The 25,251-nt window shown below is 34.1% G+C and overlaps 2 protein-coding genes and 1 long non-coding RNA gene across 3 annotated transcripts in view; 1 reads left to right on the top strand and 2 right to left on the bottom strand.

The window, feature by feature from the left end:
• LOC135171349 (uncharacterized) overlaps positions 1-25,251 on the top strand; it is a 40,089-nt gene that overhangs the window by 12,644 nt on the left and 2,194 nt on the right. The gene's annotated exons all lie outside the window — the stretch shown is intronic.
• LOC135171357 (oocyte zinc finger protein XlCOF6-like) lies at positions 15-19,268 on the bottom strand. The gene is made up of 7 exons (XM_064137842.1): positions 19,240-19,268; positions 18,137-18,198; positions 17,058-17,267; positions 7,210-7,455; positions 3,455-3,697; positions 3,104-3,262; positions 15-917 (listed from the first exon to the last, which is right to left on the bottom strand). The coding sequence occupies exons 1-7, from the start codon at positions 19,266-19,268 to the stop codon at positions 655-657; spliced, it is 1,212 nt and encodes a 403-aa protein (XP_063993912.1). The 3' UTR covers positions 15-654.
• On the bottom strand, positions 8,466-19,268 carry LOC135171358 (longitudinals lacking protein, isoforms A/B/D/L-like). The gene is made up of 3 exons (XM_064137843.1): positions 19,240-19,268; positions 18,137-18,198; positions 8,466-17,267 (listed from the first exon to the last, which is right to left on the bottom strand). The coding sequence occupies exons 1-3, from the start codon at positions 19,266-19,268 to the stop codon at positions 16,939-16,941; spliced, it is 420 nt and encodes a 139-aa protein (XP_063993913.1). The 3' UTR covers positions 8,466-16,938.

The following is a 25,251-nucleotide window of genomic DNA, read 5'->3' as shown; positions in this document are numbered from 1 at the left end:
GGAAATGGATTAGCCATCGTGTTGTATACGCTATCTGTCCGAACAATGGAATAATGCAACCTTTGAAGATGTCCTGAAACCGCGATACAAAAATACCCACAATTACCGACGGGCTGATGATAATTTTGATTGGATTTTTTTTTTTCGTATTTTAATGGGCTTTAACGATTATAAAAAATATAAGCAATAGAAATAAATGGGATTTCATCATCTTCGAGATGAACTTCCATGCTGATGATCCACGACTCTCTTCCTAACGGCAAACAATTGAAATATACAGTAGTTAAACGTAATAAAACATTAAACATTAATGAGCAAATGGAATGTTTACCCATGTGATTGATGAGCTTTTGTTCTTATCGATTAGATTTTTATTTTGTTAATCTATTGGAAAACCACTCAAGGCAACGGTGAGACATATCTACAAGTGGTTGTAGCATAGAAAAACGTTATTTTGTTATTGATAAATATTGTTCAACGAAGAGTCAGTTGAAAATCTCTGCATTGAAATATATTTTCAATAATTTTCGATTACTGACTCGTGCGCTTCGTTTTTATTCTCTTTATCAATCGATTCTGAATGACAACTGATCGTCGATTGATCCTTTTGTTAATCATTCAATTGTTATTGTTAATGGGGGGACTTTTGAGGGCTTAGGGGCGTCGAAAGCGGGCGTCGTGGAGCTGGGAGAGATCGATTCCGTGAATTGTCTTGCAGTGACGTTGCAAATTTGATCTCTGGGTCGAGGCTTTGTTGCATATTGGACATATGAACTGGGGCTTTTTGTAGCACTCGTATCGCAGGTGACGTCTCAGGGTGTCTTTTCGGGTGTAGGACTTTCCGCACAAGTGACAGGAGAAGGGACGCCACATTGGTCGTGTCCGATTGTTGTGGATTCTGATACCTTGACCTGGTCCTGGGAACAAAATTAATCGGACGAGTTAGATTTATTTGGTGGATAGTTTATCGTAATTGTTGGTCGATTGGAAGAACAGACATTCGTGGTTAGTTACGAATTGTTGATGGTGTTAATCACTGGGTAATTTACGGATGTTTCAAGGTCGAGGAGAATCAGATGATTCGATCTGATGAGGATCAGCAGATTATAGTTCTCCAGATATTTTACCTCAGTCAATTCAAATTATTAATTGATGGAATTTTTTGGTAATTGTCGAGTTATGACTGAGGCTGTTGTCGAGGGTAGATCGACGTTTTGATAGTCTCAAGGTCACGTTAAGGGTAGAAATAGTGTTGACACTTGGGGGAGTTAATCGAAGGAGTTAATTACCTCGTTGGGAGAACAATTTCGTCCATTTTCGGTGGATAATCTTCAAATGATATCTTCTCGATTGGGTTATAATCGATAATTCGGGTGGAATATGTAATAATAATGCACGGAGTCAGTTTAAATAAATAATGTTGATAAATAACGTAAAATAAGAGGAATCGAGTTGAACGAAAAATACGGTGATAATTTCTTTTTCAATTTAATTATTCACAAATTTTTTTGTTCATCGTCCGGTCGTTGATTTCTTCATTGATGAGGATTTGGAGGTCTTCAGTGATGATTATCTTGAATTATAAAATCGGTATTCAATCTTCTGTGTTGTTTCATGTGATGTTGAGTGCGCAAGTGCCTTTGGAGACTGCATTTTTGCTTAAATTCACGTCCACAAAATGTACAATTGTACTGAGGTAATTTTCCACATTCTTCCCGAAGATGTCGTCCAAGTGATGCCTTCCACATGTACGATTTACCACACATGTGACATGTGAAGGGGGGCTTATCACCTGATAACCATCGTACGTCATTCTCAGTTCCTCTCTCACACGAATATTCAGCAACTGAAATTTAATGGACTCTGTGAGTTAATTACTTGAGCTGGAATGTAAATTGGGGATTAATTAGTTATTGAAAACGGATCATTTCAAATGCTCAGCCAAAATCATTCTCAACGGTCTAAACACAGACGATAATTATTGTATAATTAATTCAGAAATTATTTGGATAGACAAACGATCAAGATTTTGAGGTAATTCCTGAGGTCCTGGGGTTGTTTTGGGTGGAATGTCGGCGAATCCTTGGGGAGATGGTCTAGAATATAAAAGAGGTAGTTATCAGTGATTGATCTTGATGATCTGGGGGTACGTACATCCAGATGGAGTCCGGACGATTGTAATTTCCAGATGTTGATGTTGTTTTGTAAATAAATATTTTCCATTTTCCTGCGGTTCGATAGACGTTGAGTTTGCGGAATTTCTGGAATAAAAAATAGGGGGATTATTAGTAAATTGTTCTTAACAAATAGATGCGTAGAGACCAGTTGAATCGATGGAAATAATTATCACGAGGATAATTGTATTCACTCACTGATAATTTAATTGTTTGAAGTTGAAAAATTATTTGACAAAAACCTGGAAAAATCAGAAACGTAATTTTCGATTAAAATAATAATATTTAAACAATTGTATTGTCGTTCGGGTGAATGTCAGGACAGGTCAACAAAACACACACTCAATAGTCTCAATAATTTATTTAGTTATCGATTTGTTAACGATTTAATGTCAATCGTGTTCTCAGCTCTCGAAGAATTTTTCAGATGATTTTTCATTTAAAAGATGAAGTCATTTTCGGTCTTGTTGTTCCTTCGATAAACTTTTAGTCCTCAGGAACCCTAAAATAAAAAATAGAAAATTGTTAGTAAATAATTACATTTTCCTGCTCAACATTTCATCCAAATTATTCCATAAACAATTCGAAAGATTTTCTTACCCAAAAATTACTGTCACACTTCACACTTCTGTTAATAATTGACAATAAAATTTCATTTGTTGCTACTATCTCACCGCAAAATCAAAAAATATATAATTTATTGGAGATTAGCTGGGAAAAACTACAGTTTCAGACACGATAAACAATTTTCCAGTCTGAAAATTATCAGGGCGAGTCAACAAAACACACACTGACCTGTTAACACAATTTATTAATTACTGATTAATTAAATCATCTTAAATGTCATTACAACCTTGTCCTCATCCCTCGGCACGAATTCTTCAGATGCATTTGCATGTGATGCCGATGTTTAAACAATTTTAAACAACTTGGACAGGGTATGCTGGGTAATTTTCCACATTCAACTCGCTGATGCTTCTGAAGTGACTCCCTCCACATGTACGACTTTCCACAAATATTGCAAATGAATGGTTTTTTCATTGGTGGCCTGTAATGATGATTTATCCAGGACAAGTCCATGTAAGTCCCTGAAATTAGAAGAATAATCATTGAATTACCCCCCTCCACAATTATTAACCACAAATGTATCTCCACAAATGCAAAACAACGAACAAAATCGAATGATTAATCAAAACTTTATTCATCCGATTGATATTTAACGACGACTATCGTCATCATGTCACTAAAATCTACCAGACGATTTATTTATTGACATTGTCAGTCGGTTTTTTGGGTAACTTTTGAGCAAGTTTTTTTTAAATGCGACAGCACGTGGTGACGATGTTTAAAGAGCCTGTAACACTTTGGACATGAGAACAGAGGGAGTGTTCCACACTCGTAACGTCTGTGTCTCTCTAGACTTCCCTTTATCATATATCGTTTTCCGCACTCGCAGACGAATTTTCCCCTCGAAATTTTTGCTCTCCGTTTTTTGGAGCCACGTGGACCCCCCGGATCAACATCTGAAACAAAAAAAAATTTTTAATGTTAGAATTAATTAGGGAAATGTCGCCTCAACTGCCAGTGGGAGTAATTATTTACAAAGTGCCTTCGATGCAAATGCTGAACAAAAAAAAATTTGTTGAGTTAATATTAGATTTGTTCTTAAATGTTGTACATTTAGAATCGTTAGTCCCGGGGTAATAAAGCGTGATTTAATTAGCCCCTCGTTTGCAGTTAGTTCTCACGTTTTTTTTTAATCAGATCGACAGTTCGTGCGCGTTAAAATCGCATTTTGACGTGTGGTAATTGTCATCAGGTGATGACACGATGAAAAATGGGTTTGAATCGTCTTCCAGAGGGACGTGACAGGCGACCTGCAAAATAAACAATCAATATTAGTAATAATAACTGGAGAAAACCCTTGACAATATTAACGAACGTGTTCTGCAACAAAAAATGATAAAATTGTGAACTTAATTAACAGAAAATTCGCCCAAAATAATACAAACACCTCGGGTTAAATTTATTTCACTTTATTTAATGTCTCCCTGTTACCACAGATCACAATAGCAATCAGTGAAAAATTAATTAATCAAATTAAAACCGCAACCGTAAATAATCTGTTGTACGTAACTTGTGTTTCAGTCCCACATATAGATTTATATTTATAATTTTTTTTTTTTATACAATGAACAATCGTGTGCCCATCGTTAAAATTACTAACCATCACCAAAGGGTCCACCACCCAAATAATTTTACCTTAATGAATAACGAAAAAAATGTCAGGGATTATTTTTTTTGCTCATTAATTTGCGAGAACTCTTACTCACTAATTATTATCTCAATCTCCTTAAATTCTAATTTTTTTTACGTGTTGTTTATCAATTTGTCGTTACGTTTCAATGATTTTGTTTGTCAATAATAACGTAAACGTTATGTACATTTATCTCGTGATATTACAATTTTCATTATTTATTTATTCCTCCTCTGCTGTATGCGTCTAGTAAATGTTGACTTAACAATAATTATTCATAGGCAACTCGTGTCGACATCTTGAAGGCTGACACGATGTCTCGAGTATTCCATAAACGTAATAATTATTTGTTGAATTATTTTTCCGTTAAAGTTAGTCGTTAAATTTTTCTATTGGCACATGAACAAATAATTCATCGAATGTTGTTATTTAATACGAAAAAACAAACTTCCGGTGCGTTTTTTTTTATTCTTCTCGTGTGTGTTTTATTATCAGTCTTTGCACTGCGTTTTGATTTTAATTATATTAATTTATGAATAAACAGATTAATCTGTTTTTGATTCTCTCACTTTTTGGTTTATTTTTTTACTTCATTTTGGGGAACGTTGGAAGACGTTTTTAACGCTTTTGTTTATTAATAATTATTAATTTCGACTCGATACATCGCACGAGACTCTTCCTACAAAATAATTTCATCATTTAGGAGTGAAAATTGTTAGAAAAAACGATATCTCATGTTTAAATAATTAACCGAACGATTAATTATCGGGAAATTACGGTGATTGAAATTCCAGAGGAAGAACCAGCGCTGTAATTTGGAAATTTCAATGTTTGTACGTCTAAGAGCGTAAATATGAGATATAGATGTGAATAACATTATTAATTATTCATTATTGTTCAGTTTCTACTCTTTGGCTAGTTCTCCTGATTTTTCGTCTTTGACTAGAATGAATTTTCGTTCTTTGGTCCTCTATCAAGGAGATTCGATAGGTATTTTTCAGATCATGAGAGTTATCAATTGTTTAAACATTTAATGTCGTGGTAAGACCAGCCAAAGTATTTCAATGTTATGTTCTAATGATAAATCGCAGTGAATATAGCCTTATTTGATCTTTACGAACTCCTATATATATATTTGATAATAGTTATATATAATATATATTTGTTTTTGTTTTTATGTTCATTTTCTACTCTCATATCATCTAATTTCAACGACTAGATTCCAATTTTCATTGGAAATTTTACATGGCAATTTGGTTTTTTAAATTGTTCACTAGTGAATTTATTAATTGGGAGAAAGCAAACTAGTCATTTAACTATGGAAAAATCCGAGCGAAGGGCTAGAAATACTACAAACTATTTACCGATTATTTATTCGGTATTTGTTTAAATTATTGAACCAACATTGTTGTTGTACGGAATTAAACATCTTGAATAATGTTATTAGTTATATTTTTTTCGTTGCTTCGAGATAACTTTTTCATATTGTTCATTAAATTCGAAAATTTTTATCAATTTTTCCACCCACTTCCTCCTCATTATCTCACTCATCACTACGTCATCTAATCACTGAAATTCTAAGGGATTATATTAGTTGGCTATTCTCGTAGTTCATTATAATTTCTATAAAAATAATTGGGCGTATCAGCAATAACGAATACCGAGAGATTCCCATTTTTATTTATTACCGAATCATAAATTTCACTCTTGAGATTTGACACTGGGACCTTCTCATATCGTTCACATCTTCAACAACGTGAATTATTATTAATTCTATCAACTTCTCGCATTTTGTTATTAATTTATGAATTACGGTTCACTGGTATCCAAGAACTAATAATGCCATATTAATATTTCATACGTTTCATCGTCAATTTAATTGTTATTTTAATAAAATTGGCTCTTCCAACACGAGCAATAAGTTTCTAAACTTCTACTCTAACTCGTACGATCGTCAGTTGAATAATAAAGCGATAAAGTAAATTAAGCAATAAATTTTGGTGTTTTCTCGTACAATATTGTCATGGATATCTCCCTGCTTTGGCACTATGCCCCGAATAAAGAAAAATTTATTCGTTTATTATCGCAAAAGTAAAAATTTCTCAGTCGTTTTATGGCACGAATGTTTCAACGAGTGTCTACCACTCTCAGAGCGATCTAGGCGCGACTAATTATAATTTCCCGGAGTTAATTAAGATTAATTATGGGGTAATAATTCAAATGAAAGCTCATCTTTGGCATTTGCCTAATTTTTCACAGAGTTAAATATTCCTTTTTATCATTAATAATTCATTATTTATGTCATGAGGATATCGTCACCTGATTTTGTTTAAAACCAACTGAAAATTCATAAAAAAAACATTCACTGCAACTGATCCCGAGACCATTCACGTGAAGTTTCAATTTTCTAAAAAATTGTTGCATTGAATTTTTTTAATTTCATTTGATGTGAAATTTTTTTATAATTTTTTATGTCACGATATTTTTAAACAAAAGGAATTCCCCATTCTACAGAATTCCACGTGTTTTTTAATCAACAAAAACTCTCCAATCGAAATTATTGATTAGTTTTCATCTTTTCAAAATCATTTCATAATTAAATTAATTAAAAAATCCTCTGTGATGAGTTTGGCAATTAAAACAGTATTCAGGCCTGCTGATTAACCGGAGTTGATTGTGATTTAGCCAGGACGTGACGATGATTAATATGCGCTTTAAGATTTCTCTCGTATTTTGAACTGAAGGCGCAGTGGGGACAGCTGAATGACGGGGCCTTACCGCACTCATACAACAAATGTCTCTTCAAAATATACGCATTCTTGTACGATTTACCACATCGTGAACAATCGTGACGTCTGTCGTGGGCTGAAATAGTCAATGGTCGATTGTTATTACGACTGACATGACGTGTTGGTAGGTGAAGACGTGGACGACGTTGGGGTGCCAGTGGTGCTGGTACATCAGCGATGGTGTTGTTACGACGTCGTGAGCCATCGGAATTCCAATTGATACTTGCGAAGAATCCTGGAATCGATAAATTCAAGTACAGATGTTAGTGGGGTATCGAATTGTTGGGGATATTGATAAATCTCTAGGGATCTCGTTATTATTTTTTTATTGTTTATCGACGGCGCGGGCCATGCCAAACAATCAAGTCTCAAGCTACAACAACGAGCAAATGGGAATGATTCTGGTGGTATGCTATGAAGGATGCGAATGATTTTCTCATGTCATGAACAGTATTTATGATTTTGGGGGGGAGGTATTGTGATCCTTACTCTGTTATCCTGACGACTCGTCTCTCCTCATCGTCGACGAAATAACGAATATCTGAAACTCGAAAGCAGAATATGTTAGTGCGTTGGTTTTTAATTAAATATTAATGAATTTCATTAATTAAACCACCGACTATCGATGGCTCCTCGTTGATGTGGTCCAGGACTCGATACGATGCCCTGAAAAAAATAAACAGATGAATTAGTATGCGGAAGGGGGAGATTTTTTTAATTAACAAATTCATGAGGTTCGTCTCTCGTTGTCACCTGAAAATTAAAATAACACGTGGATTTTATTTGTTAATAATTAATCGCAGTTTGTTGTCTTTCTAGACTTTATTTTGCTCTAATTCGAATACAAGGCTTTCTACAAATTGACAAATTAAGGAGAAGTAATTAAAAGACTCAAGCACTTTCGTTTGTTTTTTTTTTTTTGGAATGTTCGATTGATCTCGAAACGATACGTCTTAAATGAAAAATCGTTAATATTATGGATAAATATTTGCATCGAAGACTCGTTAAAACGAAAATATGTTTGAACATATCGTACAAAAAAAAAGTAATGAGGATTCAAGCAAGCTATCGTTTCACGGTAATTAAAAAATTAAGCCAATAATATTATTGAAGCAATTAATTACACATTTTTCAGTGTTCAACGTCTCGAGTTATAAAATAAGTATTTGTTGTTCTGAGTATACTCATAATAATTTCGGTACAAACATTGTGGCGTTGGTTTCGGTTCTTTTTTTCTTTTGCAAAAAAAAAAAAAACAGAAGCAAAAATAAAAGTAATCTAGAAAGATTATGATTATGTCATACTCGTTAATAGTTGTTTTTTTTCTTCTAAATAATATTAATTATAAAATGGAGACAAAAAAAAATAATAATCGTTCGTTGGCAAATACATGGCGAAAGAATTATGATTACGAGTTACTCTTTTTTTTCTTTTTCATTTTCTTTTCTCTCTATCGTGTTTTGTATTGTTTTTTATTTGTTTGTTGAGGCGCTGAGCGGTTTATTTTTTTTTTCATTATATTTCGAGTCATTTCTGGATGTTCTGTACAAATGGAGATTAAATTGTTTCTTGTACTTAATGTATCGTGTTAATTAACTGTGCAGCTACAAATATGCCGTTTAACATTAACTTTATCATTAATAATTAGCTTAGTGTGATACAATCATACTTAAACGACACTTTTGAGCCCTCGAGAAATTACTATAATCCCTAATGACGATTGTACTGATAATGTTGAACGTGAATGTTTTAATTACGTAGATATTAGAGAGTAATTGAAGCACAGGAAATAAATAAATCATCGAAATGATACGGGAATCACATTGCGGTGGGATGGTGGGTGGGGGAGGGCTGGGTGTGGGGGGGTGAATAAGTGAAAAATCTAGTATTTGAGGGGGATAATTCGTAAATCGTAATCGTAAAAATATTTATAATAAAAATAATATTAGGGGCAGTGCGGTGAGAAGTTTAAAATGTGAATTAAGGAAACATTGAGAATTACCATTGGCAGTAGAACGAGATTACGGGTCATCAGCGTAAATAAATAATTTATAAAAAACAAAAATATATATCACTGGTCTCGAGATGTGCACCGAGTGTTGATAAATAATTTGAAAGCTATATCAGTTGATTTTTTTTTTTTTGTTGATCATACCCAGAGCCAGATCTATGACGTCTAGTTTCTTAATCGTACGAACAATCAATCAGTCACTCGTCCATTAATTACTTTGTGCCACATAATAAATAACAAAATATTGGCAATTTTTTTTTTACTCTTTTTTTTTAATTTATAAGGGAATTAATGGCACAGCCGAACGAGCGAACAACCGAAAACCTGCTCGGCATTAATCGCTGGTGAACAATTTATCCGGGTCCACCGGGTCCAATTGTCACAAGAAAAAATTTTTATTTTCACATAAAAATAGCCAAAATGAGTACGATGAGAGAGTTACAATGATTGCACATAAAATTAATTTAACGTGACACAGATAGAGAGATTTATCTGGACGAATGAGTGATTGATAGTATTTGTTAATGTTCTGGGAATGATATTGTTGATTATTTTTTTTTTAAACATGACTCGATGACACTCGGTTGACGATAATACCTTAAAAAAAAAAACTGTTCACAGCTGAGTGCAGCTCAGCGCCTCGTTGTTATAACTTTTGTTAATTTTTTTTTCTTCTTCTCGGTTGGTTCTAGAGCCTAAAATCTAAATCGTACTTCAAGGCACTTAACACAAGGCTTCTCACGGTTTTTTATATCTACGCATTATCAAACGCCATTTTCTCACAATTTTTTTCATTTTAGTACATTGTTTACTGTCCTCTGGTAATTGTGAAATTATTTTTAAATTTTTTCGTGTCTCAATTGTTGCAATTATTGCATTTTAACAATCTGTTTTTAGAGAGGACACGCATGCCCTTGTTTGGATTTTTCCATCGGTTTGTGAACGATTTTTTAACGTTAAAATAATAATAATTGATGTGTATGTTCCCTCCCCTTCTTTCTCCCTCTTTTCCCCCTGTTTTTACTCACATATTTTCCAGTACGTCATAGATTATGTTACATTTTTTAAACACATTTCTCGTCTCCTTTTTCCAATTTTCCAAATTTAATCACACGATTTAACTCATTCCTTCAATACAAAAATTTTTTTTTTTGTTCATGCATACCAAAAAATACCACTCTTTTATTATAACAAAGAGGCTCACACTGCTCGCAGTTCGGCCGAAAAATACAGAAAATTTTATATAATATTTTTAATATATTTTATAAATGTCTAATGGGTAGTTGTAATAAATTTTGCCTAAACTGTCATACGTCATTCACACGTAATTAGTGGACTCATTCAATTTTTTTTCCTCATCAAAGCCAACGCGTGGTACCCCTTCCCATTAACAATTGGGAGCAATAATCAATTTTTCATCGTAAATGAAATTTTTATCAATTTTTTTTTTGTCTCTTTCGTTTGACGATAGATTAATAGAAATATATAGTACACAAAAATAAATCACTGTACTTTTCAAATACCTGGATGGCATGTGTGTAAAGTTCGTAACCCCTCCATTCACCATTTTAATTTTCATCCCAATGAATTTTGTTAGTCGTTTAAAAAAATTTTTTTTTAGATTTTTTTTTTCTCTCGTTTATCATTTCTTTACGAAATAAATTTAGCTTCTAAATATCACGATGTTACATTGTGTCATAAAGGAACACAATCGAGGCTTCCTACACGATTAAATTTATAAAAGATTATATCTCGTAATCGATGAAAGAATTTTAAAACAATTGCAATTACGAAAGACGTGTCCTTCATAAAAAAAGGTCCTACAATTAAAGTGAAAATTAATCAGAAATTTTTAGTCTGGAAAATCACTTTATAGCGTCATCGTCTCCCACCAATTTTCCCATTATTTTTTTTGTTCATTTTGAGTTTCAAATTTTTTTTTTTTTATCATTTTTAATTTTTTCCATTCGGTTAGCCCGTTATCAAAGCCGACACCCCCCAGAACAAATAAGAAAAACAAGTTATCATAAAGAAAAGAAAAAAAACCTCGTGAGAAAGAAATAATTTGATTTTTCTTTTGTTATCGACGTTCAATGTATGACGACCCGTCGTTTAAAAATCTAAATGAATTAAATTTAATATCTAATGAATAAATGTAAATTCAAAAATATATAAGCCCGATTACATGGAGCGCGAAAGAAAGAATAAAAAGCTGTGGCAAATATTACCAATCGATAAATGCAAATGATAAAGCTACAACGAATCAATTTTTCACATATTTTATCATCCAAAAAAAAATCATTAAATTTCTGGATCATATATATATATCTATATTTTCTTTCTCTCATTAAAAAAAAAAAATCCGATACCTCATTAATGTTGTTCGCCAAATTTTTCCCTCAAAGGCACATTTTCGACAAAATACAATAAATCGAGCGAATCCGCGAAAGAGCAAGAACAACAACAAGTTCTTTAATTTTCATTACCAATAATGATAAAGCGAGTGCACATACATTGCGCCGTTAATTAACCCTGAAAACATAATAATAAAGCGAATTAAAGTAAATCCCTAATTAGAAAAGAGAAAAAAAAAAATATCTATCAGCAACCAACAGAAGAATGAAAGACCTACATTAGAAACCTCGTGATACCTTCGACAATAATTAGAACTAGGAAAAAGCCAATTAAAATGTCTCGATTTAATGAAATGATAATTTGAAATAATCGCCCAATTATCTTAATTGGAAAAGCCCGATGACGAGGCACGTGAGAAACGTCAAAAATCGTCGAGCAGAACATAAATGTTATAAATATTTGCAAAATTTTACCGAGTGATGTGACGACTGTCTCTTATCATTGAAACTATTTCATTAATTTTCTTTATCATTCTCGTCTCTCACACGCGCTCTTCCGCTCTCTCATCGATCTAAGGCGCATTTCCTCATCAATAAAAAGTTAATATGTAAATATTAAAGTTATCTAGCGCTTAATTCCTACATTTAATAATCTCCAGACGTACGATGACGATAATGACACTCTGAAAATCATAACTCTCCATTTAATTACGAAAATGCCAATTCCTGGGGCTGACATTCAGACGTGTCCTAATGATGATGATCTACCGTCATCGATGTTTATTATCAAAGGCCTCGTGAGGCTGTACTTAAACTCTAATTAATCCTATCAAGGAAATAGCTAATGCAGAGTCAATTTGATACTATCATTACCGCATTATCGTATCCTATTTTTTTGTTGTTAAACCTTAGTCAGCATTTCTAGTAATTAATTGCTTATAAACTTTATGTATAAACTACTTAATAGCTATTTGTATTCATCTCCCCCTGTCGTTACTAATATTATTCCTTATTTATTTGTTTATCCATCATATTTTAGTTTTTATCAATTTTAGGACAACTCTCCATCGCATTCAGCATTCACCAATCGTCGATAGTGATTTTCTTGGTCGATTATTATTGCGAGAGTTGTTGATTAATTTCAAGGTCATCACTTCATCGGATTCTCTTGTTTTGAAATTTATCTGACGGAGTTTCTCCCAACAGATAATTAATTTTAGTGATTCACATCTCGTCTATTTCTAGTGTTTCAAGGCCACATGTTTTTTTTTTTCTCTCGACACTTTGAATATTGTTTGTGATAAACAAACTCAGGCAAGACAGGGTCAACATTGTGGGTACAATCCATTGAACTCTGCATTGTATTCGTGAAAATATTAGTTCCTAACCTCAAAATGACGGATTCTACAACCAAAATGATAAATAAACAAGTGAATTATTTTTTTTTCATTTTTTTCATTCGCGTTATCACTTACCGTTAAGGAGTATATGAACTTTTATTTATTAAAATTTGTTACTTTACTTCTGTCTCATTAATATTGTCTACGGTTTTATGGAAAGTCGGGCAGATCGTGGCACGTGAATAGTCTGACGTAGGAATATGGGATTAATATCTCACTGATTTTATTGTTTATTTATTTTTAACAACACTCGATGACTCGAAAATTCTCACTTGGACACGATCACTTGGACTTATCACTACTAATATGTATAGTCAATGTGATTGATCAGTAATCACGATTATTTCTTTCTTCTATTTGATATAATACTTGTTGCGTCTAGTTCAGACGTGAAGCTTCTGGTTGTCGCCGCAATACAATTGAGGGCGTTGATGAGGGAACTTATTTTGTCACTGAGTTCCTGAGTTTATTTTCTTTTTTAGTCAGTGGTAGAGGGTGGTGAGGGGTTGTAGGAGAGAATTGGTGATTGGGGGGGAATGCAGACGATATTTTTGGCCGAAGAGACTGACGAGAATGAAGACAAAGTGGACGATGTTGGAGGCAGTCGTTGGGATAATGAATTTGGAAAATGGGGGAGTCATTAGTGGTGGAAACAATTTGACTTGTGATGAGTGTGAGTTTCTCTGATCGTTGATCAGATATCGATATTTTACGGTTGGGGAGATTAGAACATGATGAGGATGACATTTTTGGATAATGACATTCCACATTTTCGTTAAATTTTAGTCGTTGGAATGAAGATTTTTTTGTTTTTTTGTGATAAAGAAATGTTCGACTCGAGTTATTATTCTTTTGTTGATAAAAATTGGGGGTTTTGATGGTTTGAGAGGACTAAAATGTGTGGAGGTAATTTGTTTAGATATTTTGCAGGGAATTTTTCCATTTTTATGGATAAACAAACGTTTTTGACTGACAATTGGAATAAAAAAGCTCAAATCATTAAAAAATGGCGATCAAAGTCGTCATTTGATTGATTTTAAGGTGTGATAACTCACTGATGTCTTATTATCAATTAAAATAGACAAAATTCTGGATATTTTTCTAATCAATGTTCATATTTAACGTTAAACAATCGTGAAATATGACATTTCAATGAGAAATATTTTGTTCTATCGTGAAAAATGATAAACAATTAATATTTTTACTGTTTGGAAAAATAAAAATGTCATGTGAACACAATGTTTCACATATTTTCCCCTCAATTTTTCCATTTTCACCGATAAACAAACGTTCCTCTTCGTCTTTTAATAATAATAAAACATAAGAGTTGTAAAAAACTATTAAAATCGTCGTTCAATCGATCTTAACACACGATAACTCACTGACGTCTTATCATCTCTCAAAATAAAAAAAAACGTTGATAACATTCCCCCTAAATGTTCATATTTAACACAAACAAATTGTTAAACATGACATCACAATAGGAAACATTCCCCACGTTTTTTCATACCATAAAAAATAACAAAAACTTTCATAAAAAAAAATCGTGAAAAACTTTTCATTTTTTCACATTAAAAAATATTTAAAAATCCAATTCTTTTAAAACAACAAAATCCACTTCATTCCTCAAACTCTCGAATATAAACAACAAATATATTCAACATTATCCACCAATTTTTCAACCCCTCACTTCGAACCCCAAAAAAAAAACGTCTGCAAAACCCGAAAATCAGAAATGGAAAATTGTTAATAGATATTGCAATTGTAGCATAATGATTTAATGCATCTAAATATCAGTCTTTCAATGTTTAATGTGATGATAAAAGTATGTTACTTTCAACTGTCGTACAACCCCTCAATAACTACCCCCGTGATACGAGTCTACGATTAAAAGAGTTTCAGTTGTGTCGCAGTTTGAGAAATTTCGAGTTTAATCGGTGGGTTATATATATACTCATTATTAAATCGACCTGATCAAGCGCCTGTGAATATTTCTATTTCGTATACTCGTTATAAATAAAAAAAAAAATTATTAATCGAACACGAGTTCGAGGGGAGAGACGTGAACTGGAGGAATATCTTAACGGAAAAAATCCCTTAAATCGCTATCTACAAGTATTTATATAATATATATTCCTTTGCTCTTTCATTTTCTATAAATATACATAAATGCATCGTAGGAATCTGCAGTTAATTGTGGCAGTCTGTTCGGTGATTAATGTTCTCTGATAAATGGAGATATTAATCGTTCACACGTAACTGAGAAAAATATAAATAACTTTGAATTGACTAAAGAAAAAATGGAAATGTTGTGGTAAAGTTATTACATGGCGGGCGATGATTAGGAGAACACGGAATGGACTATAATACACTGAGTGACATATCGAGTGAGGACAGAATCGATATTTTTTTCGATAATAGCAAAGAAATATTTTCATTAATTTCCAGGAATTTGATTATTAATTCGATTATTCATGAAAAATATTTCTTTGTCACTATAAAAAATTTTTTTATTCATTCACTCATTTGTTTATGCTCAATGTACGTTACTGACACGCACTGAAAAAATCATAGAAAATTCTACTGAATTTCTAACAGTTTTTCCCAAAAATATTCACCGAAAAGTTTATTTTTTACAGAAAAAAATTCCTCGACTGAACCTTTTTCCCTTAATTTTCCTTCTCTCGAAAGGAAAAATCAATAGACAAGAAAAAGTATAAAATCAAAGTCGAGAAATATCCCCAGAAAATATCTGAAATCGATTTATGAATTTCAGAAATTCGAGTTATCGATTTTTTCACCAAAAAAAATTGTAAAAAATTCCCAGAAATTTCTATCGATTTTCCTCGATATTTTCATTAAATTTTCCGTACGTGGAATGTTGTGCACCAGGTCGCTAATGATCATCAGGTCGATCTAATAAAATATCTTGTTATTCTCACTTGTTAAGTCCCCACAGGCGTCAGACGTGTGCGATCGTGTCCGTTTTTTTTAAAAAATATGGAACCAGTGTGACCAGAATGGTTGCTATGGAAGAGCTCCGGTGTCTTTTAACATTAAAATGTTTGTTTTTATCATCGGCCGGACGGTCGTTGTGTCACCAAGGGCTGTCCTATTTTCCTTTAACACTCCATCAACTTCAAATACTCTAAATAGTACAAACATGACCGGACGAATTATGAGAACCTGCCAGAGGCCATTCGAGTATTCATTAGTTTGATAAATCCGTCATCACCGGAATAACTCGTCAATTTATATAAAATAATTTATCTCGACGTTGTCGAGTTTCACAGACCAACACAAATATTATCTTCTGGTTGAAGAGTACGATTCAGTATTAAATATTCTTAAAGCCTAGTATAGTACGTTTTGGAAATTTTTAGTTAAATTTTTTTTTTTTGGGGGACAGCCCCAGATCGAGACAGGACAACGCGTTTAGTCTCTCAGATTGAGTCGGTACATTATCGCGAATTAATTAAAAAATCGCATTTAAATTAATCAATTAAAAAAAAAATCAAGCTCGAATGTTTGTTGTCATCGTATCGTAGTTGAAACGAGACGTTTTGCTGCTTAAGCGTCGTACACCAGCGACGAAATCCACCCCCTTACCCTACGATACCCCATAAAAATCCTAACATCTGCGTTAATTAAACGAAACCCACCAATCAGGGTTTAATGTACCTCACGACTCGTTTTAATTCTATCCCCCGTCCTGTCAGCTGACAATCAGCGTTTTAATTAATAATTAATTAGTAATACGCGTAAAGTATCTCCCACTCAGTCACGGAATTCGAACTTTCATTGCTGATCCTCCCATCATCGTTAATGTTCGCGTCGTGAAAATGATTCTTAATTGTTTAAAAAAAAATGGGTAAAAATCACAACGACTTGGAGGGTCACTCGAGGGCCCGGAAGACCAGCCACCGGCTCTGTCCCCCACCTCGAGCTGTCATCTAGACCAACTCCTGTTTGAATATTTTCTCCTTGTGCATTCGCTCCATGTGACGTGCTATGTGCATTTTTTGTTTAGCACGATAGACACAATGGGGACATTGAAATTGTGGCTCTTTACCGCACTCCCATTTTTGATGATTACGTAGACTACTTTTGAGTTTGTAGATACGTCCACAGGCGGGACAGTTGAAGCCCTCGGGATTACCTGGTGATCCACTGCCACTGAAGTTCTTGCTCAATCCACCACCAGAACGCCACATTATTGATGGTACACTCCAGCGTTGCCAGGCAGCTGCCCACTTAAGGCCAGTGATGCTGAGGTCCTCGGCTGGAACACAGGGATTCAATATTTATTAGCTGATCCACTGGGGATGGGATGTGGAGGTCATTGATTTGGATTTTTTGGGGGATTTGGAAGTGTCTCGATGATATCTGAAATATTCAGTCGATCCTCGAGGCTCTGGGGGGTGGCAATCGATTGATTTATCGATTGGTCGGTTTTATCGAACAGTTCTGGACGATTTGGAGCACTCGAGCATCGAGTGATCGATAGAAATTTATTTATTAGATCGATAAGACTTTTGATGTTGTTGGTCGTTACTTTAGAGCCCCAAAAGCTAGATGAGTTTATTTTATCGTTTCGGGTCTTAATTTAATTAGAAGAGCGTAAATTGTGGCTGGTGGGGGGGGGAGGTAGTCCTGCAAGAATCCTTAAGACTAGTCCCCCCACTGCGCAAAGCAATGAAAGTATTTTTTTTTTCGATTTTTCTTTTTGGATTTTGGGTTTGTTTTGTCTTAGAAGATATTGTTTATGTACAGAAGGTGGGGTGGAGAGTTAGTGCGCATGCGAAGTCTCTTTCGGGGGTGAAAGAGGACGACAGGTTTATGCAGTGATTATATTAATTAATTTTTCGGTTTTTTTTTTCAATTTTGAATAGATCATTATTGGGGAAGGGGATGGGAGATAGATTAGATTTTCGAGTGGAATTAATTACGTCAACATTACTTAGGACTAGTTTTTTTTTTTCCTGTGGTTTTGTTTGTTTAAAGGAAAGTGGAGGTGAATTTTATTATTTCGGAGAATTAGATTATAATTAACGTTTGCCAATTTGTGATTTTCGGTCATGTCAACTAGCTACGATTAACGGCTAGGGATATTGTGAATGCTGAGGCTCCTTTTTCTTCTGATTTTCTTACGGCTATTTTGGGGAGTCCGGGGTGGTCCGTACCATCTGGGTGTCCGCTGGGTCCACTGGAACCTGAAAAAGAAATGGCGGTTTAGATGTGTTCCAAATGGGTCACGTTGTCGACCTTTTATTTTTCTGGATTTTTTTTTCTTCTTTGGTTCAGTCAATTTTTGGTTTGTTCATCGAAACGGATCCAATGGATTTAATATCTTCATTAAATATTGAGGTGATATTGATCTGAAAGGGAAATCGATGTTTAGAGGTTTTCTAAAAATATCGTATGGTGGACTGACGATTTTTTCGGTTTTGTTTTTATTTTTGGAGACGTTTTTTTGAACTTTGAAGAGCTGCCAAAATTAGTCGACTGGTTTTATTTTTAATTCAGTATTTTTGAGGGAAATTTTGGGGGAAATAGAGGTTGGAATTAGTAGAGGGATTACAATTGTTAATTAATCGACATCGTATTTATCGAGATTAGTTGATTATCGAGAGCAAGTGACGTCGGTGGCTGAAAGTAAAATAAAAATCTGATTTTTTTTTCGGTTTTAAATCACAAATTTCTTCTCCCAAATTTTGAAAATAGTTCCAAAACAATTTTACTATTTCCTTAACTATTTCTGCAGTTTTCCAACAATTAAAATTTATAAAAAATATTTTTTAATACAAATTTTTCACGAAAAACTCCACTCAAATGAAAAATATCATTTGAAGTGTAAAAATCAACAAAATTATTAATTAATCAACATTATCTTCCTCCAAAATAATTAATAAACAAAAGCAATTGACGTCGATAGCACCACAAGACCCTCCACATTCATCACCTGAAACTAAAACAAAAATCCAATTTTTTTTTCGGTTTCAAATTACAAATTCTGTCTCCCAAATTTTGAAAATAGTCCCAAAACACTTTTACTATTTCCTCAACTACTTCTGCACTTTTCCAACAATTAAAATTTATTAAAAATATTTTTTAATACAGATATTCCACGATAAACTTCACTCAACTCAAAAACATCATTTTGAAGCATAAAAAATCAACAAAATAATTAATTAATCAACATCTCTCATCAAATCTTGACTTCAGATCGTTAATCAGGGACCACTGGCATGTACGACTCGATAAACTCCTCCATATCCGCCATTTTTTCAAAATGTTGGGACCTGATGTGAGATTTCCAATGAGGTTTTCGTTTGAATCTAGTGGGACATATGGGACATTGAAACTGGGGCTCTTTCCCGCACTCCCAACGGAGATGTCTCTGCAGAGTGTCTTTCCTCGAGTAGCACTTGTTGCACTTGATGCAGGTGAACGACCGGGTTGTCCTCTCCATGCCCTGGAGGGTGACATTTCTGGTGGTTCGGAGGTGCTGGGGAGTTCGAAGGTCCCCACGAGGCCCCCTCAGACCTGAAAGAATGAAAATCGAGGTGTTAGATGGGTCCTGAAGGGGGTGAGTTCCCTTTCCTGGAGTTCAGAACTGTCTGGAGGACAATTCTGATCAATCAGACAATCCACATGTTCTTTTTTTCCTAAAAAATACAGACACCAACATTCACATTCGTTATTGAACTAAAAATTCAGTTGAACTTGTAAAAATATAATTTTATTGACGCAGTTTCAGGGCTCCATAATTAAATGTAATTAAGGTAATTAGTCGGATGAATTAGCGATAGTAAAGGGCCTCACGTTATAAATTTACTGATAAAATTTCAGTTGTTGTTGCAGGGGAGAAAAATAAAATTGGGGAGGGTTTTTGGGACTTTTGGGGGGGAAGCAATTATTCTAGTTGAAATATATTTGCAATAAAATATTGCAACTGTTAAAATGGCGGGTCGTCAACAATTTTTTGTTGAAGTAGAAAAAAATATGGTACAGTGATATCCAGCAGAATTCAGCCATTCGGTCATTGCAGTCTTTTAACTGATAAAAGACAACAATTTTATGAAAAATATTAAATACATTTTGTTATTTAGGACGTACTAAAGACTAAAGATAAGTCCGACATATTTAATTGTTCATAGTTCGTTAATTTTTCGTGATTTTAGGAACAAAAAAAATTTGTTTCGAAGATTTTTCAGTTGATTTTTCGGTCCAACATCTCAGGAACTTTATAAATAAATTTTAAAGCTCCAATTTTATTATTTTGAACTAAAATAATGCGGTAAAATCAACTTTGCAATTATAGTAATGAAAGGGTGTCAGGGAAAATTAAATTTATAGGGATTAAAATTAATTTTAATCATTAGAAAGACTCGTAATGAGCGTAATCCTCGTAGAAAGTATTTCCCATGTCGACGTTGAGCATAACAAACTGTCGCCAATTTTTATTTTCAAACTCCGGGTGTTTTCTCTGGACGTGTATCTTGATATGTTCCCTTCTGTGGGCCCTGAAGGTGCAAAGGGCGCAGCCAAATTTTTTTTCACGTCCACAAGCTCCACGATGTCTTGATTGGGATGACAGGGACTTGAAGGAACGAAGGCATTTCTCACACTGGTACACTCGTTGATTCTGGACACTCGCTGAAATAAAAAAATACAAGTCACAAATATGCAACAACAATATTTCAATTGTTTAAACACCCAGAGGGATGATAATGCTAATAACAAAGGGCTGAAGTCGATTGGATTTATTTTCATGCAAATGTTTCCTGGAAAATGGTAAATCTCATCAGTTATTACTTCGTCATTACTCACTTTATTGATATAAAAAAATTTTCATGAACAATTTTTGTCATGAAATGCTTTTGTCATGAGATAGTTGTCATGGAGAGTTCGTTAAAATTTTAATTTTAATTTTAAAAATTAGGGAACCCTTCGATATGTGCAATTTTTACATTAAAATTCTGTCCAGTCCATTGGTGAGGGGTTGAAAAATATATCACCGGGTGAAATTCACCCCAAAAATTTTGTATTATTTTTCAAAATCATGTTGTCCCGTAGAAGTCGTGTTTCACCATGTGCTTGACGAGTTTGTCCCTTCGGTAGAATTTTTTATGACATTTTATGCAGTTGAAACTGGGCTCCTGGAGGTGGAGCTTCATGTGGGCAGTTAAATTGTGTTTGTGGGTGAATCGCCCTTTGCAAATGTGACACTGGTAATTCGGGGCCTTTCCACACTCCACTCGAAGATGTCGACTGAGACACGAGGACCTTTTGTAGAGTCTGTGACAATTGGGGCACCTGAAGGCAGCTGATACCCTCTGGCCCCTGTGCTCAATCCTCTGATTCACCCTCCGCTGATGATTGTGATCCCCCAGGTGCTCCATCCCCCGATTAATTTCATGGTCCCCCTGGAACTGGTACCTCCCAGGGTACCCAGGGTCGACACGAAGCCCTTCAGCCCCTGAATGACTCCAAACACCTGAAACAAAAATTTATATTAATTATAACAAATGTTCGAGGCTGTTGTCACCTCCGTCGTGTCCATCGACGTTTACATCTGTTAAATAAATAATAATAAATAATAATAAATGATAAATAAATTATTGGAGACGAATTTATGGGGAACATAAATTTATTTCGATGAAAAATAATTTTCGTGTCTTTTGAGGAGATTTTAGGGCATCATCCTCATCACAGTCGAGCTGGGGGCCTTTTTTTTAGGGTCATCCGTGTCTGTTGACTTCGGCGAGTAAATCAACTTTAGCATCACCACTGCGACTCGCTAAATGGACGTTATAATGTCTTAGTAAACTGTGTTTGTGTTTGAATTTTGAGTGACACAAAATGCACTCGAATTGGGCCTCTTTTCCGCACTCCAGCCTCTTGTGTCGTTGGAGGGAAATAAGTCTCCGGTACTGTCTTCCACAGGTATCACAAGGATAAATATCAGATGCCGGTTGGTGATGCCAGGAAACTGCAATTAAAAAAATTCCATAATTAATTAGTTGAGGGAATCGATGATTATCGCGATAATCGAGGGACTGGACAGAAAATAACAACAATTTGATGATTTTTTTTTACAAAATAACCCGCAACAAATGTTTTTTTCATTTATTAATGGTATCAATAATCAATAATATTAATAAGAATAATCATTTGTTATTCGAAATACGATTTAATAAACCTTTCCAATAAAATAATAATAATATTAATGATTAAATAGCGGAGTTGGAGCCGACTTAACGGTTAATTACAAGTACTTAAATTTTTCATTAGTGAAAAACGTATTCAGAGAGTCGAGCTTAACAATCTCACTTATATATAAATAATTAAGTATAGGATTTACATTATCCGGGAAATATTCGGAATAATTTCGATTACAATAATTATTTTCGTTAGATTAATTTTATCGTTAACGTGAGGTTTATTGTCAGGAGAATTTTTTTATATTGAAATTGTTTCTTATTGTTAATTATGAAGTACAGTTGATGCTATTAGAGACTAATGGAGTCGTGGGTAACGGCGAGGATCGAGGGGAAACGGTGGATCGACTGAGCAAAAAAAAATGAGTGAATTAATGAAATATTTTGTTGTTTATTGACAATAAAATAGAGTTGGAATGAAATTAATTGGCGATCGATCTGGGGAGGTGGGGGATTTTCATGTGGTAAATTTTGAGATGTCGAGTCATCGAAGGGGATGATTTTTGAATTTTTTTTGGGGGAGGTTTTTCTTTATTTTCACTCGTTATTTCTCGATAGTCCAACGCGTGAGTTTTATTAACAGGCACTTAACAAATAGCGAATTAATCGCTAAATACTGATGAACTAAATACTGTCCCCTCCGTTAATCGCCCGGGGGGACCTTCTAAATTCCCAAATATTTTTAGTGAATGGGGGAACGAAGGGACATTCCTTCGGGGGTTGAAACCCTATTTTTGTTTATTTTTTTTTTGTTGTTAATGTCGAGGTTTAACGAATGGGAATTGGAATATTAGAAATACTGGAATGATGTTAGGGTCAAGAGGGTCTTGACTCTTGGTCTTAAATTTAGGGGGAAATTATCGCTTTTGGGGGTGTCTCAGGGCTTCTTGTGCGGTACATTCTACGGGGTGAGGGGGTCAGAAGCACCAGAAATTAACGAGATTTTTCTTTCTTATAGATTAATTAATTTTAATAGCTCGAGGAATTTTTTTCTAATTATTTAAGAGGGTAACAATTTCGAGGGATGTCAGGGGTGGCCTCCACTGATTGTCGATGAAGTCGTTGATTGTCTTGTGATTAATCTCAAATTTCGACACAGGAAATTTTTGGGGGGGGGAGGCGTTGGATAATGAGGTAGACGTTGGCTGATTCTGCTGTGGAGATCAGCAGATGTCAAGCGTTGGACGGTTTGAACGATTTTTTTGAGCAACTTCAGCTTGGAAGATGTCGGTGATGCTCTGCTGGGTGATACCATTGGTGGGGTAATAAGGGAAATATGGGGACAGTCGTTAATTAGGGTGAAGAGGTAATTAACGAAATGTCGAGAGTATTTTCGTGGAAAATGTCACTCACGTTTTGGGCCCCAATTTAATTTTTTAAAAATATTATTTGTAGTTTTTGTTTGAGTTGGGGGTTTTCGAGAGACTTTTGGGGGTAGTTTTTTAATTTTTTATTGAAAACAAATGAAAAAATGACGGAATTACTTCGGAAATGTTGGAAATTAGGGCGCAGTATTTGAGATTTTTTAACTGAATTTTATGGAAAATTTTGCGGATAAAAAAATATAAAAAAAAGTTTGTTTTAAACAATTCAGGGGGTGAAAAATACAGAAATTTACCCTCGAATTTGCATTAAATATCGCGTAATTATCTTAATAAATTAAAGAACTCCCGGAGGAAATTTATTAGTAAAATATCATATTTGTCATAATTTTTATTGACAATATTACGATGAATTATTAATAATAATCTCCTGATGAAACCGAGTGTCTCCGTTTGACAAAACATAACTTTTTATTGTTAAATATTTCTTCAAATTTTTTTTTCTATAAATTTATGAAAAAATAATTCGTCAATTCATTTTTTTATCAAATTTTTTCCCGCCAAATTTTTCATTAAATTAATAATAAATTCAGTTTTACCCTCCGAAAATTTAATTCCCAAAATTATAAACGATCCTAAGCAACAAATTTATAAATAAATACCCGATAATTTTAGTGTACGTGAATTTATATAAAGTAGATGATACGATGAAATACTCGTACGATTAAGTAGCAATTAATTAATTGTAGATTAAGTATCGATAAAGTAATTGCACAATTACTTAATTGCTGCTTAATGGTGCGATAACCCAATCGTCTTCGATTAAGTAATCCATTAATCAATTAAGTAATCGTTCATTAAATAGGAGAAATAACAGTTAATGTTATATTATAAAATATTAAGACCCCATAATTTTTAATTTACTAATTATTAATAATTGACAAACGTCCTATTCCCCAAAAGGTACTTTCGATTCGATTATAATCACCCTTTAAAACTACCCTTTGCTAATTAATTTTTTTAATTCACGAATTCTAACGTTTAACATTCGACGATTTCATTTATTTGAAAATTAGTTCCCAATAAAAAATGACGGTCATAAAAAATCATTTCACCTTCAGAATCACCCCTTAACATTCCATAAAACCGACCTCAATTTTTTAAATCATCCCCCGAACAATTTTCACCCCCGGATTCAACCCCCAAGTCCCAAAACAAAATAATTCACTTTTCCCAGCCCCAGTTTTTCCTCAATATCTCGAAATCTGGGGGAGATAGAAAATTTTTCATAACCACCTTTTTTGTAGCCCGATTCATCCCCCACAATAAATGTCATATCAATAATTTCGCTATCACCCTTCGATTCCGAGATATCGATTAAAAACTCGAGTCAAGTTCAAACCGATCTAGTTCTCCACTCCATAAAAACTCCCAGACTTTCCCCCAAATTTCCTCCCTTAAATACAAAAAAAATTATTTCCACCCCTTCCACGACCCAAACCAACCCCCCCGAATGTCCCCCACCCCCTGGCCACCCCCAGCAGAGCATCAGATAAAACGAATCGCGTCAATCAGTGGAGTCACTGGACCTGAATCTATTCCCTGGATCCCTGGGAAACCTCATCGAATTCAATTTTCTGATGATGTCTCTTGTAATGTACGGTGAGGTTGCCCCTCTGTCGAGCCTTATAAGGGCACGCTGGGCACTGGAATGCGGGTG

The sequence above is a fragment of the Diachasmimorpha longicaudata genome, chromosome 19 (assembly GCF_034640455.1).
Source record: "Diachasmimorpha longicaudata isolate KC_UGA_2023 chromosome 19, iyDiaLong2, whole genome shotgun sequence".
Taxonomy (NCBI): Eukaryota; Metazoa; Arthropoda; class Insecta; order Hymenoptera; family Braconidae; genus Diachasmimorpha; species Diachasmimorpha longicaudata.
This window is presented reverse-complemented; position numbering and strand designations above follow the sequence as displayed.

What these genes read in the sequence shown, in the direction of transcription:
- LOC135171358 (XM_064137843.1), bottom strand. Translation starts at nt 19,268, where the DNA reads ATGGCGGATATGGAGGAGTTTATCGAGTC. An exon ending in ATGGAGGAGTTTATCGAGTC is followed by an intron (nt 18,199 to 19,239) that starts GTACATGCCAGT and finishes TTTCTTTTTCAG; the next exon opens with GTTCCAGTGGACCCAGCGGA. An exon ending in CCGGACTCCCCAAAATAGCC is followed by an intron (nt 17,268 to 18,136) that starts GTAAGAAAATCA and finishes CCTGTGTTCCAG; the next exon opens with CCGAGGACCTCAGCATCACT.
- LOC135171357 (XM_064137842.1), bottom strand. Translation starts at nt 19,268, where the DNA reads ATGGCGGATATGGAGGAGTTTATCGAGTC. An exon ending in AGTTACCCAAAAAACCGACT is followed by an intron (nt 3,263 to 3,454) that starts GACAATGTCAAT and finishes TTCTAATTTCAG; the next exon opens with GGACTTACATGGACTTGTCC. An exon ending in ACCCAGCATACCCTGTCCAA is followed by an intron (nt 918 to 3,103) that starts GTTGTTTAAAAT and finishes TTTTGTTCCCAG; the next exon opens with GACCAGGTCAAGGTATCAGA.